The 15,316-nt window shown below is 53.0% G+C and overlaps 1 protein-coding gene across 5 annotated transcripts in view; it reads left to right on the forward strand.

Annotated features, from left to right (window-relative positions):
- Positions 1-1,206: 1,206 nt before the first annotated feature.
- Positions 1,207-15,316, forward strand: part of GOLGA7B (golgin A7 family member B) — a 15,107-nt gene continuing 997 nt past the window's right edge. The window contains exons 1-5 of one of the 5 annotated variants that reach the window (XR_006887500.1): positions 1,207-1,512; positions 9,007-9,132; positions 12,661-12,813; positions 12,900-13,277; positions 13,753-14,055. Coding sequence is in view for 1 of the 5 variants with exons in the window: in XM_046653619.1 (XP_046509575.1) it covers positions 1,501-1,512; positions 9,007-9,132; positions 12,661-12,813; positions 12,900-13,001; positions 14,224-14,334 (504 nt within the window). In the remaining 4 variants the exon portion in view is untranslated. Of the gene's footprint in view, positions 1,513-9,006; positions 9,133-12,660; positions 12,814-12,899; positions 13,278-13,752; positions 14,056-14,223; positions 15,296-15,316 lie in introns of those variants that run through there. The other 4 variants (XR_006887503.1, XR_006887502.1, XM_046653619.1 and 1 more) reach the window with 4 other exon arrangements.

Here is a 15,316-nt window from a genome sequence, read left to right on the forward strand (position 1 = left end):
ATGTGTGAAAATTTCAAAATAAAAGGTTGAAGAAAAAAACAAAAGAAAGGACCCTAGAAATAGTCTAGCAAAGTCGAACACTCATTTTGCAGGAAGAAGCTCAGATGTGAAGTATTTGCCAAAGGTCATACAGCTGGAGAAGCCTGAGTCAGAACCCAGGCTGGCCATCTCTCCCTTTGTGTGGGTTGTTGCTGTTGACCCTCAGGAAGCAGTGAGCTGCAGAGGAACACACCCAGCTTCTCCCCACAGAGCCCAAGGGGTTTTATGGGTGTGTAAAAAGGCACCTGTGCTGGTGTTTCATTTTTTGTTTATTAAGCAAATAGATAGGTCATCTAGTTGGAAGGTGTGATGTGGAAAATGTGAAGGCAGCACCAAGGCCAGACCTGCCATCCTTAGAGAGTGGACAGACCAGTTTGGCAGCATCTGCTTGTGGTTTTTGAGTGGTGGTGTGGTGGTGGTGTGCATGTGTAAACTCTGGGATTTCAGAGGAGAGAGGGAAGAGTAAGGGGTGGGGCCAGGGCCAGGAAGAGCAGCAAGGAGAGACTGGCTTCAATTCTGGAGCTCCCTGAAGGAAGAGACCCCAGGGTATTGCTGGGGATAAAACGCGAGCACGTGTTTAAAGAAAGGAAATAATTCTCTGCAGTCTGCAGCATCCTCCTCTAGCTAATAGGGTTCAAGGCAGTGAAAAGGAGAGAGCGGGGAAAGGAGGGAACGTCCATGCAAGCATGGGGAGAGGGCACAGACAAGAGACGGGAGAGAAAGAACAGAAAAAACACAAGAGAGGCAGCCTGGGCCAAGGGAGGGTAGGGGTCGAGGGAGGAGGGGTGTTGGAAAGGTAAAGAGGCCGCACCTGGGGGCCTGCAAACGCTTGGAGGACTGTCAGCCTCCGCAGGCTAGAGTATCTTGTCCCAGAACCGTCCTTCCTCTCTCTCCTCCGGGTCTGGGAGTCTCTGGAGGCCGCGGGAGCGCGTGCACAGCTCCTGGCGCTCTCACTAGGGGGAGGGGCAGGCAGGAGAGGCGGGGCCTCCGGGCCGGGCGGGAGCGGAGCCTCTGGCCACGGGCGGGGCTCCTCTCCGGCGGGCAGGCGCCCGAGTCTGGGGGCCGCCGCTTCCCCCTCCCGGTCCGCGGAGGCGCCTAGTCCCTCCTCCACCCGCCACCCCCAACCCCACCGCCGCCTTCAAAGCTAAACCCGGCCGTTGCCTGCAGGAGCAGCGGCAGCCGGCGATCCGGCTGTGAAGATCTTCGGGCGCGGCCTCGCCTCCCTGGCCCGGAGCCCGCATCAGCACCGCGGACTGCACAGCGGCCGTCGCCCGGACCCAGGTGCCAGCCGGCCCACCAGCCCACCGGGGCCCGGGCCCCCGGCTTCCGCATCAGCACCGCGGACAGCGCCCCGGGCCCCATCTCGCCGCTGCCAACCCACCTGATTCCCGAGTCAGCACTGCGGACAGGCACCCTCGACCGGCCCCGCAGCAGACTCAGAGCGGTCAGCGCCCCCGGAATATGGCCACTGAGGTAGGGGACGAGCACCTGGCCCGTCGGCAGTGCCCGACTGCTGCGGGAACAGATCTCCGCTAGGGCGGACTGGGCGGGAAAAGATGGCGGGGGGAGGAGGGGAGGATGGGGAGGTGGGGAAGTGGCTGGATGGGATGGAGTGGTTTCCCCGAGTCGGGTCCCGAGGGAAGGGGTGGCGGGTGGAATGACAGGGCGGAAGAGAAGGGCTCCCCCTGAGAGCTCATCTCACCCCTCGTGTGTCAATCTTCCCCATCTGAGTCCCAAAGCTGTCCGCGCCACTTGTTGGCACTAGCGCCAGGGTTGCTCCAGGGCACCAGCTGGGATTTCCCCTTCCCGGGGACTGCAAGTCCTGAAACCTCTTCCCCAAAGGGTTAGAGATGAGCATGCGCCTGTTTTAGGGGCGGGAAGGCAGCTGGCTGCTGTTGCTATGCGGTGCAGCCATCCAGCTTCTGAACCCAAAAGCCTGGCTAAAAGATGACAGACTTACCTCCACATCCCCATTTCCTTCTGGGGAGGGTGGGGACAAAGACATTCTCAGGCCAAAAACCGAAATGATTGGTTTTAATGAGCTACTTGCACTAACCCCTGCTTTTGCATATCACCCTTTCTTGCCTTTTTCACCTCGTTTGAGTTTTCCTGGTGCACACATTTCCCCCATGTCTGAAGGGAGGAGCTGTCTTCTTCAGGGTGTGCCTCTAGGTGTGTCACCTTAAAGGGATTTGAAAGCTAAGTCGAGGGACCTGTTAGCTAAAGGTAGAATCTTGGTGCAATGCTTAAGAGATCAGGAATTACCTCCCATACCCCCTCATTTCATGAGGGCAATGGATCTCTTTATGTCCCCACTTTTTAAGTGGGAAAGCTAACATGTGGAGAAGGGGAGGACCTATCTGATACTCACACAGCATGTCAGCAGCAGAGCTGAAAGTTTCTTGCTTTGAATCTTTGGAGTGGAACCCAGGACACCAGGGTCTCTCCAGTTCTGATGCTGACTTCTTTTGCAGTGTTTCTGCATTTCCAGCCCAGCTGGAACACAAGCCAGGAGGACAACAGAGGCTTTTGAATGATTCTATGCAGTGCCTCTGGGCATCCTGGTGAGCAGCGTGACATCAATACTAAGTGTTATTGTTGTTATTCTGCTGTCATTGTCACCACAGAACAAGGGCAGTTGTTTGGCATCACATGGTTTTCTGACAAAGCACAGGGTCAGCTAGGAGAGCTTGGCCCCCAGGGCCCTGTGAGGGGGCAAGCCCTGAGCAGACCCATGAAGTTGGCTTCTAGGGTGGAGGAATGCAGCATACTCCTCAAGTGCCAAAGACACTGAGAAGAGCAGGAAGAACAAAGGGAGAAATGGCCAAGGAATTGGTCACCTTCCAGACAGGGCTGCCAGACTGCAGCAAAGGCTGCTGGTGTTGGGCAGAAAGGGGAAACTTCAGCCACATGGGCACGGCTGGGCCAGCAGTGTAGGCAGGGTAGGTGGCCACATCTGTGATGTGATCAGAGATTCCAAGAGGCCCATCTGTCCCAGCATATCCCTCTCAGGTCTGCTATGGTCCACAGATTTCAACCAGCAGGCTCACATCTCTTTGTTGATGCGGGGTTTCCAGGAGGCTGCTGTTAGGCATGTATGACTCTCCCCTGGGAGTGGCTTTGCTCATAACGGCCTCTGTGAATATAGCACTTTACTGGGTACAAAGCACTATCACATGCATGATCTCCTTTGAGCCTTAGAGCAACCCTGTGAAGTGGGTGAGAATGGTATTATTATCCCCAATTAACAGATGAGACAACCAAGGCTCAGAAGCTTGTTTGATCCCTGTGCAGGAGCCAAGGAAGGCATCATTATTCTATTTTACAGATGATGCAACTGGAATGCTGAGGCTTATTCAAGAAAATATGGTTAAAAAGTGGCAGAGCCAGGACCAGAACTTGCCTTCTGCTTCCCTGGCCAGTGCCTTGTCTGATGCACCCAGGTGTATCCAATTAGCCAATTGTGTTGCCCAATAGAGCGGAGAGCACTAGGCAGCTCGACCTGAGGCTTTGATGGGGGAGGGATGCAAAGGAGTTCAGGAAGGGCTGGAGGGTGGGGACTCAGGCCCCCTGACTGGCCTGGCTGGGTCAGCTTGAGGGCAGAAGGACAGAGGAATGCCCATAGGGATGGGGAGCTGAGGGCAAACATTGCCCATTTTCCAGTTTGGCCTCAGGTGGACTCGGATGGCGGCCCTGAGGCAGAAGCCTTAGTTCTGCCAAGGCACAGGATGTGCGAAGTATCTGGGCTGTGGAGTGAGTCATTCTCCCCAGGCTGTTTGTACTGTTAGGACTGAGTTAAGATTACCAGGAAAAACCTGTTGGGAGAAGGAAAAGCTCACGCCAAGCTCCTGTGTCCGTTCCCTTAGGGTTCTGAATGGGAAGTCTTCAGCTCCAGCAGAAGGTGTTTTGAGGAGAGGGATGAAGAAGGGGAGGAACCGAGACAGATCAGGGAGCCTTGGATCCCTGGGTGGAAGGCATGGAAACTTGATCTTTTCTACTCCCTAATTTCTGTTTAGGAATTAGCATTAGGGGAGGGGTGTGTGTGAGGCACTCAGAGGAGGGATGAAGCCTCTTGAGCCACACACTGACCTCATTTGGAAACCCATTTCCTTAGCAACAAACCTCTCCTAATGTGTGTCACTGGGAACAGGGTCCGCCCTGGGAAGCGGTCCAGGTGGCCACAACTGGGAAATGACTGGCTGGCAGGGACTTCTCTGAGTGGTGAAGTTTGGCCCCTAAGAGAATTTTTAATGGATCCAAGTAGCTTTACCCAAGCAAGGCATTTGGAGGTTTGACTTCCAAGGCATGGAATTAACAACCAGCAGACGATGGGCTGGGCTTGGGCCCTGGTGAGGGCTGAGAAGAGAGGCCCTGTGTCCGGGCTTCCATCCTGACTGGGTTGCCTGTGACTCATGATCCTCACTCCTCCTCCACACCCCAGCCAGGGAGCACTGTGTTGGCTCATCCGCTGAATCTCTTGATTGTTGAGTTGAGCCTCAAATGCATCCTCTGGAATTAGCTGGTATTTAATGAGGGTGGAGATGTGGGCCAGATGGGGCCTCCTGTTTGTCTTGGGACCAACAAGGAGCCCGGGAGCGCTCATCTGTGCTGCAGTGCTCACTCTTCCCCAACTCTGCCAGGTTGGCTCTGTCGGGTGTACAGGCCCTAAATGTGTGACCTGGGGTACCCACTTCCCAGGTAGCCACCCCCTCCCTGTCACACTGTGGTTCAAAAATGGGTGCCAGCAGATCTCACACTGATTTTTTCTTTCTTCCTCATGAAATGCCTCTTGGTCCTGTCGTTTCTCAGCTGCCAGCAGGCCAGGGGAGGGTGATGGGAGAGAGGGAAGGGTTGGGGAAGGTGAGAAGAGGATGAGAAGCCCAGGTGTCTGGGTGAGTTAAGAAATCCTGAGGGAGCCGCCTGGGGGACACATGGAAGCTGTGGCCTCACAAAGGGGCGTGAGCATGTTCTTGGACGCCCTTGTGGGATTTCAGAGCATCATGGGTCTCTGCCTAAAACCCCCACCAGTTTCCTGAAAGCTAGGTAGCTGGCAAGTGGCCTGGAGCCTGCTCTAGCTCTGGTCCCAGGCCCCCTTCCGAGGGATTCCTTATTCAGAGGTCCTAAACTGGCAACTCTAGCGATGGATCTGGTTCACAGGTGTGCCTTATTTGGTCTGCTTGGTGCTTATAAATTTAAAAAATTTATTGTAAACATTAAAAAATCAGGGTATTTGATATTAAGGAAATCCAGGTCTATGGCTTCTCTTAAAATGTCAGAAGTGTGGCAACCCGGGCCCACATTCTCACATGGCAACGTCAGCTGCTTTGTTGGGGCAGGACATGAGTTTTCTATTTAGCCACAGTCCCCACCTGGCCCATTTACGTGCTTGGCCCCTGTAAACATTTGTGTTCATCATCCTTGATAAGGCCTCCAGAATGTCAGAGCTGGAAGGGGTTTTAAGTGATTACGTAGCTCCAGCTTCTCAGTTTCTAGTTGAAGAGACAGAGGCCCAGAGATGGGAAGAATTTCCCAGGGTCGTGTGGCCAGGACTAGCACCCAGGCCTCCTGCTCCCAGGTCAATGGGCCATCTTTCCACCAGGGCTTTTTGGTACTTCACAACTGAGCCACGATGGATGCAGAGAGCCTTAAATCCTACTCTTCAGCGACTACACGTGAGCCTGTGACGTGTGTGCTCTGTGTAGATCTGGGAGACTAAAGCTCTGGTATATACAATGTGTCTGATACCAGGGCTGGCCCAGTGGCGCAGCAGTTAAGTTCACATGTTCCCCTTTGGTGGCCCTGGGTTCGGCAGTTCCGATCCCGGGTGGGGACGTGGCACAGCTTGGCAAGCCATGCTGTGGTAGGCGTCCCACATATAAAGTAGAGGAAGATGGGCACAGATGTTAGCTCAGGGCCAGTCTTCCTCAGCAAAAAAAAAAAAAAAAAAGAGGAGGATTAGCAGCAGATGTTAGTTCAGAACTAATCTTCCTCAAAAGAAAAAATTTTAAAAAATGTGTCTGATACCATCTTCTAGCAACTCAAGACCCCACAAACACTTTCCAGGGAGGGAAGCAGATCCCTAGTCACCTAGAGCTAGGACAGTGTTCCAAAGCTCAGTGTTCTAAGGTGGTGACCTCTTCCACTCAAGCTATTGAGGATCAAAGTACTGATCAAAGCCAAGAGGAAGTGGGACTGTATTATGTAAGGTAGCACCCTTTAAAATCTTTTTTTTTTTGAGGAGGAAGATTGGCCCTGAGCTAAAATCTGTTGCCAATCTTCCTCTATTTTGTGTGTGGGACGCTGCCACAGCATGGCTTGATGAGCGGTGTGTAGGTCTGTGCCTGGGATCCAAACCCATGAACCCCGGGTCACCAAAGCAGAGAGAGTGAACCTAACCACTTTGCCACTGGGCCAGCCCCACCCTTTAAAATCTTAATGTCGTAATACAATAGAAGTTTGTTTCCTGCTTGGTAAAGTCCTAGACAGGTGTTCCTGATCAGCGGATGGATCTCCTCCAGGCAGTGATTCAGGGACTCAGGCTCTTTCCAACTTGTGGCTCCACCATCTTTAACAGATGGCTCCCTTGGTTTTCGTGGAATGGGAAAGAGCATGAAGGAGTGGTGGTCTTTATGAACCAAGCACATACAGACATCATCACTTTCACTCACATTCCATTCAGTCATATGGCCACACCTACCTGCACAGGAGGCTGGGAATTAATCTAGCTGTGTGCCTAGGAGGAAGAGGAAGTGGCTGTGGTCAACAGCTAGGCAGTCACTAGAGAGACATACCTTCATGGTAGCACACGTGTGTGTGCACACATGTGCACGTGTGCACTCAGACACAGACAGAGGAGGATGTTGGAGGAGAGGAAGCTGAGTCTACACCAGGATGCCTGCAGCACTGCTCTCTCCCTTTCTTTCCATTCTCACCACTGCTTTTCTTGGTTTAGACCCACTTTAGTTTTTCCCTGGACTTTAGTTTTCAACTTGCCTCCTACCCCAGTCATGCCCACTTCCCATGCATCCCTCACTGAGCTGCCAGAACGATCTTTCTGCGGCTAAGAGGATCCATCCTCAAGATCCACTGGTTGGTGTAAGCGGTTTTAGAAGAGCAGAGGAAAGGCACATCCCCTTCCTCTTCTTTTGAAAATACAACAGTATGAAACCATAACCAGGCAGAGCAGACAAGTTAATGAATAACTTATTTATATTACCAAAGCATTCATTGCTTTTCCAAGTTATCATAGGGTCCTAGTAGATATCAAGGGGACTTCCTCAATTAAAACCTTGATTAGAGGAATCAAGGACTATTAAGACTAGATGAGCACTTGCACGCTATTTCATCCCATCGCGACACTTTGGGAGCATGTCTCTTACGTAGAGCAAGGTTCACTTGGGTTTAGGAAAGTCTCGTTAGCCATCCCTGATTCCCACCTTTTCAGGACTTTGATCTACCAATTATCTGCTCCTGCTACGATACTGACAACCTTTCTCGCATTATTTATTCTTCTCCCAGTTTTTAAGCAAGTTTTATCTTCCGTCTTAAATCCTCCCCTCCAGCAGAAACCCCTCCAGCTCTTTGCCATCCAACCCTCACCTCCTCTGCACCCCTATCTCCTACTGCTCTTACCTGATCCACAAACCAACTCCAGTCTGGCTGAAATCTGCCTCCAGTTATTGGAGGAAAGCGCGTTCTCTGCCATCTTCGCTGCTTTGCACAAGCTTCTCCCCTCCCGGGGTTGTCTTTTCCTCCCTCTCCCCACTCCCCACCTGCCCCCCACCACTGTAACTCCTTTATAACTCAACACAGACCTCAGGAAGCCTTTTCTGAGCGAGCTTTTCTGGGTAAGATGTTACTTCTCTGTAGCATTTATCACAGTTTAATTCATTATATATTTACTTGTCTTCCCGGAGCTCATAGACTGTCCTTTGCTCAGCGTCCCCAGAGCCTGGCAGTGGTAGGGACTCAATAAATGAGAGCTGAGTGACTAAACGGATTCACCTTAATTACCCAGGATGGACTGGCCATTGGTTGCTCTGCCTTTGGGGCTTGGTCACCGCGTGGTTCCAGTGTCTGGCATGTTTTACCCACCGGGGTGCTTGTCTGGAACGTGGGTGACTGAGGCTGGGGGTGGAAGGAAGAGGCCCTGTTCTTCTGTGGAACTGAGTCCACTCCCTTCAAACAGAGTCTGTGTCAGTGTCAAGTCTGCAGGTGTGGACAAGGGACAGAAGTCACCCCACTCCTTCCTACTCGGGTGGGGTATCTCTTCAATTTCTGGCCTCAGCCTACTATATCCACAATTTTCTCTGGGCATTTGGACATTCATGGGTGCCTTCTTTCCTATGGCAAGAAGTGCTAGTTGTGAAAACCACCCATGGTGCTCTCTGACCCGGGCTGTAACTTGGCCTGAACCCAAATCTTCTCTGAGTTCATGTTCACATCGGGTACTCCTCTGGACCACACACTCCCCTCCCCCAACCCTGTTGTAAGCTCCACTTGGCAGGGTCTTGTTCAGTGCTGGGTTCCCTCAAGCCAAGGCCTGACATTGATATTTGCTGAATGAATGAAGGTGTGAAAGGTCCCACCATGCATCTCTGTGTGTGTGTGTGTGTGTGTGTGAGAGAGAGAGAGACGGTGTGACCTAGGCTAGCCACCAGGACGTCTTTTCCTATTGTTAAAATTTGTTTCTAGCTCTCTTGATGGTTCTAGAATGTCTCATTTTGGTTCAGCTTTGGCCGTGCTTCAGGCTTTTTCTAGATCTTTCTGGGATAGCTCGAGGCACCTTCATGGGCAAACTCCACAGTCCTGCTCCCCCAGGCCTTCCTGGAGCACTTGTAGAGTGGCCAGCTTGTCCCATTTTGCCAGGGACTTTCCTGGTTCAGCCCTGAAAGACCCACATCCTGAAAAACCCCTCAGTCTGGGACGAACCCAGACAGATGTTCACCCCGAGTGGTGTCTCCTCAGGTCCACAACCTGCAGGAGCTCCGGCGAAGTGCCTCACTAGCCACCAAGGTCTTCATCCAGAGAGACTACAGCGATGGGACCATCTGTCAGTTCCAGACCAAATTCCCCCCAGAGCTGGACAGCCGGGTAAGGACGTCTCTTTCTAAGCCTGGAACACAGGCCATGATGGAACTGAGGGGCTTATTCGAATGTATTTTTTTTCCAGGATAGATGTGAATTGGACACATAACTTGTTCAGCCACCTCACATGGAAGAATAAAAAAACGTCTTTAGCATTGTCATGCTGTCTCCTCCTAGAAAGTTAGAGCTGAAGAAACCTCAGGAATTTTCTAGTCCAGCAGCTCTCAAATTTCTGAGAGCTTGTTAAACATAAATTGCTCAGTCCTATTGGAAGATACGCGTCATCAGACACGCTGGCTCAGTTGTCGGACTGGGTTCAGCAATCTCCCCTTTTTAGCAGGTCTCAACCCTGGCTGCACATTGGAATTTCTGGGGGAAATTAAAAAAATCCTGATGCCCAGGCCACACCCCTAGACCAGTTAAATCAGTCTCTGGGAGGGGGGCCCAGGCATCAGCGTTGCTTTAAATTTCCCCAGGTGGTTCCAATGTGCAGCCAGGGTTGAGGGTCTTAATTTTTAATGAGGAATCCCCAGGTGACGCAGAATCGGGTGATTCATAGATCACGCTCTGTGACTCGCTGGTCTTCTAGTACAGCGCTTCTCACACTTGGCTGCACGTTAGAATCACCCAGGAACTTTTGGGAAAAACAGTGCAGGGTGGCAGCTTGGGTAGAGCACGGCAGTGGCCGTCTTTGCTGCTCTGACCCATCCTCCCCCTTCCCAAACCAGCATCTCTTGGAGGAGAGACTTGGGCATGTCTAAATTTTAAGAGCTGCCCAGGTGACTTTAGCGTGCCCCAGGATTGAGAACCACTCAGCCCTTGACCTAAAACTGTGGTCTGTGGACTGGCAAGATCAGCGTGCCCTGGAAGTGCAGAATCTCGGGCCCCCCTGGATCTACTGAGCCAGCATCTGCATTGTAAAGAGATCCTGAAGTTATTCACCTAGGCGTCAAAGTTTGAGGAACACTGCACTAGTTCATCCCTCTCACTGAAGAGGGGAAACGCAGGGCCAGGAAGAGGAAGTGACCTACCAAAGTGAGTGAGGACCAGAAGGGCCTTAGTCCTGACTCTGCTTTTTCACAAGACTCATATTTTCCTACCGATGCAGTTGCATCCTTAGTGGGTACAGATAACTCTGGATGCCTTCATGATCAGAGTCTGGGCAGGGAAAGCTTAGAGACCTGGAGGAAGCGCTGAGGCTGCTTTTCCCTCCTTCTCCCTGCCTCAGGCAGAGGGGAGAGCCAAGGAGAGTCTGCTACATCGCGGAGTCTGCTGGTGGCTTCAGAGGCTGTCAACCAAGGGCTCTGCCCACGGCCTCTCCCTCCCCCAGCTACTTGGGTGTCTCATGGACCACCGGCTCCTTGCAAGGCACCAGCACCATCTGCTGAGTTTTGCTCCTGGTTCTGGGAGTGTATGAAGCCCTCACCCAAGGCTGCCTTAGAACTGGCCTGGGATTGGGGGAGGGCAGAGGACAGACCACGATCCTTCCATTCAGCAGCCCAGGCAGATCTGAAGGGGTTTGGGAAGGTGGGGGTGGGGCCAGCTTTTGATGATCTGACTCCTAAGTGGCTTTTGGGGAGCTGTATGGGTCTCCTCATCTTAAAGGACTGTCCTTTGGGGTGGGGTGACCCCTGGGGTACAGCAGCAGGGCTTGGCTCATGGGCCACACGGGCAGAATTTTCTCTATGGGTTCACTCCAGATCTGTGTAGGGACAGTGGCCAAAAAACCCAAAGCTCCTGATTACTCTTGGGAAGAGCTTCTATCCTAGGCAGTGAGGGAGGTCCCTAACCTGTGTGATGGACAGTTCTGGTCCTGTGGGGGTGAGTGGGGAAGGGGTGCTCTGGAGAATGTAAAATATGGGGTAAGAAACACCCAGACAATTGCGGAGTTTAGAGCTCGACCTTCTAGGCTGTCTGGTGTAGGGTTCCATGGTGCAGAGCACAGACTCGGTCAGAGCTGTGTGACCTTGGACATGTCCACTCAGCATTCAGCAAGTATTTATTGAGCACCTACTATGTATCAGGCCTGGGGATATAGGAGTGAACCCATGGAGTTTTGTCTATTGGGGGTACAAAAAATAAAACAACAAACAAGTAAATATATAGTAGCTCAGGTGATGACAAATACTAGAAAAATAAGGGGGGAGGTCGTCAAGGGGATAGGGAGAGCTGGGTAAGGTGAACGGTCGGGGCGTGCCCGTCTAATAAGGTGAGACCTGAGGGAAGTAAAGGATGATCCGGCACAGGGGGTGTCTGGGGGAAGGCACTGCAGCCGAGGACACAGGCACAAAGGACCTGTGGCATTTTCAGGAAGCAGCAGGTGGTCAGTGTGGCTAGAATGGGGGCTAAGTGAGGGAGAAGGTAGGAGACAGGCTCAGAGGGGTTGCAGGGCCAGGCCCTGTAGTGTGTAGTGGGTGTTGCAAGAACTCTTGGATCTTCCTTGGTGAGAGATGGGACAATACGGGCAGCTCTTGATCTAAGCTGTGACATGATCTGAATTTAACAGGCTCACTTGGTGGGGCTGGAGGCAGGGAGACCAGTTAAAAGGCCAGAGATGATGGTGGCCTGGACCACAGAGCAGAGCTTTGATCGATCCTCACTTGCAAAATGGGGATGGCAGTCATACTTCTCTGATAGAATTGTCATGAGAGGGGCTGGCCCCATGGTCTAGTGGTTAAGTTTGGCATGCTCCACATCAGCGGCTTGGGTTTGGTTCCTGGGCATGGCCTGACACCACTTGTTGGTGGTCATGCTGTGGTAGTGACCCACATACAAAATAGAGGAAGACTGGCACAGATGTTAGCTTGGGGCGAATCTTCCTCAGCAAAAAGAGAGAGAAAAAAAGAATTGTCATGAGTATTAAATGAAAGAATACACAAAAAATACCTGGTACATAGAAAGTGCTTAATAAATATTAGCTATTATGAATATGGATGCAGGCAGGACAGCTCCCACTTGTCCAAACACACGGGGCTATGGTGTTCCAGATGACCTCTGAGCTAGGAGGAAGTGCCCTCTCCTGGAGAGATGCTCTTGAGGTCTCACCCAGTCAGTCCCATGCAGTTGGAGTTCCATCCAAACAGGGAGAGCCCCTCCTATTAGGTTCTGAGCTCTCTCACAGCCATTAAAATGGGGGATGGGGGTGGGAGGGTGACAAAGTCACTGGAATTCCTGCCTGATCCACTGCAGAAAACATTCACATCCAGGATGTCAAGGGAGTTTCCCGTTTCCAAGGGAGGCCAAGTAACCATTCTTATTCCCATTTTATAGATGTGGAAACTGAGGTTATAGTAGTTGTTAGTCCAAGGTCACACAGCTAGTTGACAGCCATGTCTGGACTGGACCCCAGGTCTCCTGATTCCCAGTTCAGTCCTCTTTCTGCTCCACGGGAACCTGCAGCCTCTCTGGTCCTGCTGGTATGCCCCCATCCCCACTGGTGTGGCCCCACCACTGCCACCCTCCCTCCCACCTGTGACTGTCCACAATCTCGGGAGGCTGAACTGGGCCTGGCTCTCTGTCCATCTCTCCCTCCAGATTGAGCGGCAGCTCTTCGAGGAGACTGTGAAGACCCTCAACAGCTTCTACGCAGAGGCCGAGAAGATTGGGGGCAGCTCCTACCTTGAGGGGTGTCTGGCCTGTGCCACGGCCTACTTCATCTTCCTCTGCATGGAGACCCACTACGAGAAGGTGGCTCCCTCCCCGACTGCCCTGCGTCCCCTCCCCCGGGGCTCCCATGCTTCACCCTCATCCTCAACCGGCCCCTCTCCTTGCAGGTTCTCAAGAAGATCTCCCGCTACATCCAGGAGCAGAATGAGAAGATCTTTGCTCCTCGAGGCCTCCTTCTTACGGACCCTGTGGAGCGTGGGATGAGGGTTGTATCCTTCCTGGCTGGTCTGTGCAAGGGCACACAGCTGCCGACCAGTGGGGTCCCCGGGGAGGCAGCCAGGAAATGGGGTCACCCTAGGGGCCTCTGATCAGGGATTTCCTAGGATTTCCCACATCCCTGGTCACCAGCAAGTTACTGGTGCTGTTTGTGTATTTCAGGGTCTGCTTGTACTGAGCTGCACTTAAGCTGTTCTCAGTGCGCGCCGGATCTCAACGCAAGTGCTTTGAAACCATGAATTCGTGTAGATCTCATAACCCCCCATCAGGTGGGTCACTTGTATGATTCCCCTTTGTAGATGAGCCCACTGGAGCTAAATCAGGGCTCAGGGTCCCCAGCTGGTGAACATCGGAGCCAGGACTTAACCCCGGGCCCACCCTTAACCACGAGGCTGTGCTGCCCCTCAGGCAGCATGCACATCTCCACATATGTTTACAGGCCCCCAATCTTGTGTCATCCTCCTCTAATGCTGTGTGGTAGAGCTCACTGCCCCCCTTTCACAGACGGGAAAAACGAGGTCCTGAGGGGAGGGTTGTAGGTTTGCTTAACCCACCGGGAAACATGTGGTCAAGGTGTGCACCTTCCTGACCACGGTCAGCAGCAGTGAGAGTAGGATTGTTGATAAATAACTTTTACTGGAAAACTGACGGAGAAAAGAAGAAAGAAAACACAGATACCAGCATCTCGTGTTTATAAAGCCTGGTGGTGGTGATCCCCTTTACTGAGCCTTCACTGCGTGCCAGGCCTTGTGCTTGGTGCCTCTCATTCTCACAGCAACCCCAAGATTCCACTATTATCCTCACTGACAGACGTGATAAGTGATGGGTTAAGTGACTGGTCCAAGGGCATATAGCTCAAGTGTGGGCAAGTTGACATTTGAACTCAGGACACCAGAGTCCTCACACTTTCTGTGCAGTGACACCAGCTCCTGGGCACATCCGAGTCCTGGGATATGGCCATTAGACCCACTGAAGTGTAAGCTCCTGATCCTGGCTGTGCGCCCAGTGCAGTGTCCGGCCCTACAAGTCTCCGGAACTGTGAACTGTGTGAGTGCGTGCGCGTAAAGGACTGGGGGTCCAGCTCCCCAGGCCTCCACATCCTCACTGTTGAGGAAGCCGCACCAGCTTCGCCGCATGCTCCCCTGCTGGCCTCCATCAGCTGGTTCCCGTCCGCCCCTGCTTGGCAGCTCGCAGCCCTCCTTAACGCCACTCCAGATCGAGATCTCCATCTACGAGGACCGGTGCAGCAGCGGCAGCTCCAGCAGTGGCAGCAGCAGTGGCAGTGGCAGCAGCAGTGGTGGGGGTGGTGGGGCGGGGGCCCGGTGACTGGCCGAGAGTCCCTGCAGGGAGGTGTACAGCCGGACTGAGGGTCTTGCAGACCTGCGGCGCCTACGCTACCAGAGCACCCGCTTCTGAGTCATTCTCTGGGCCCGCCTGCTGCTGGGGGCGGGAGGGAGGGTAACTAGCCCAGTGTTCCTGCAGGCCATCAACTGGCACCTCCTGCTCCTCGCCCCCTGGCAGGATGGCACCCTTCCTGGCCTTGCTCTTTCCTGACGGGGCTGGTCTGGGTCACATGGTGCCAGATATTCTGAGGGGAGGCTTGGGGTGAGAACAACGCAATTTGGTTTTCTTCTGCAGCTCTTCTCCCAACACCCTGGAGTTGGGCCCAGGTCTATCACATAGAGAATTCCCATCCTGCATGATTCCTCACCCAAATCCCACATCCCCCAGGACTGTCCCCTTGGGCCCCTGATCCTCATGGCCGTCTCCCAGTGTCTGCTCTTCCTGATGCCACCACAGGACCTCTACCTATCCATGATCCTGCCTCCGAGGAATTCGAGGTCTGGGGAGATGGGAGTGGTCAACTTACGGGCGCCGCGGTGGGGAGCTGTTCAGCCCCCTTCTGACCTCTTCTAGACTGTGGCTTTCCTGTCCTCCATCCAAAGCCTGGAGGCCATCTTGGCCTCGCCAGAAAGTGTCCAACTCCTGAGACTTTGCAGGTCACCAGGCACTGGCAGTGGGGCACATAGCCTGTGGCTCTGGAAGGTTATACAGGGGTCTGGAGAAATGCTCGTAGGGAGATGTAGCCTTGAGGGGTTTGAACCTCCAGAACTGGATCCAACTTCCTGAGATTAGAACCTGCATGTGTCTGAGAATGTGTGTGTGCAAAGGCAGGCACGTGTGCAAGCACACATATAGGAGCACACTATGTGCATGAGTGCATGTGTGTATATGTAGGGGTGTGTGTGCAGGTGTGTGCATGAGTGCACGTGTGAATGCAGTGTGTGAGTGCACGTGTGAATGCAGT

This window comes from Equus quagga, chromosome 2 (genome assembly GCF_021613505.1).
Source record: "Equus quagga isolate Etosha38 chromosome 2, UCLA_HA_Equagga_1.0, whole genome shotgun sequence".
NCBI classification, from domain to species: Eukaryota; Metazoa; Chordata; class Mammalia; order Perissodactyla; family Equidae; genus Equus; species Equus quagga.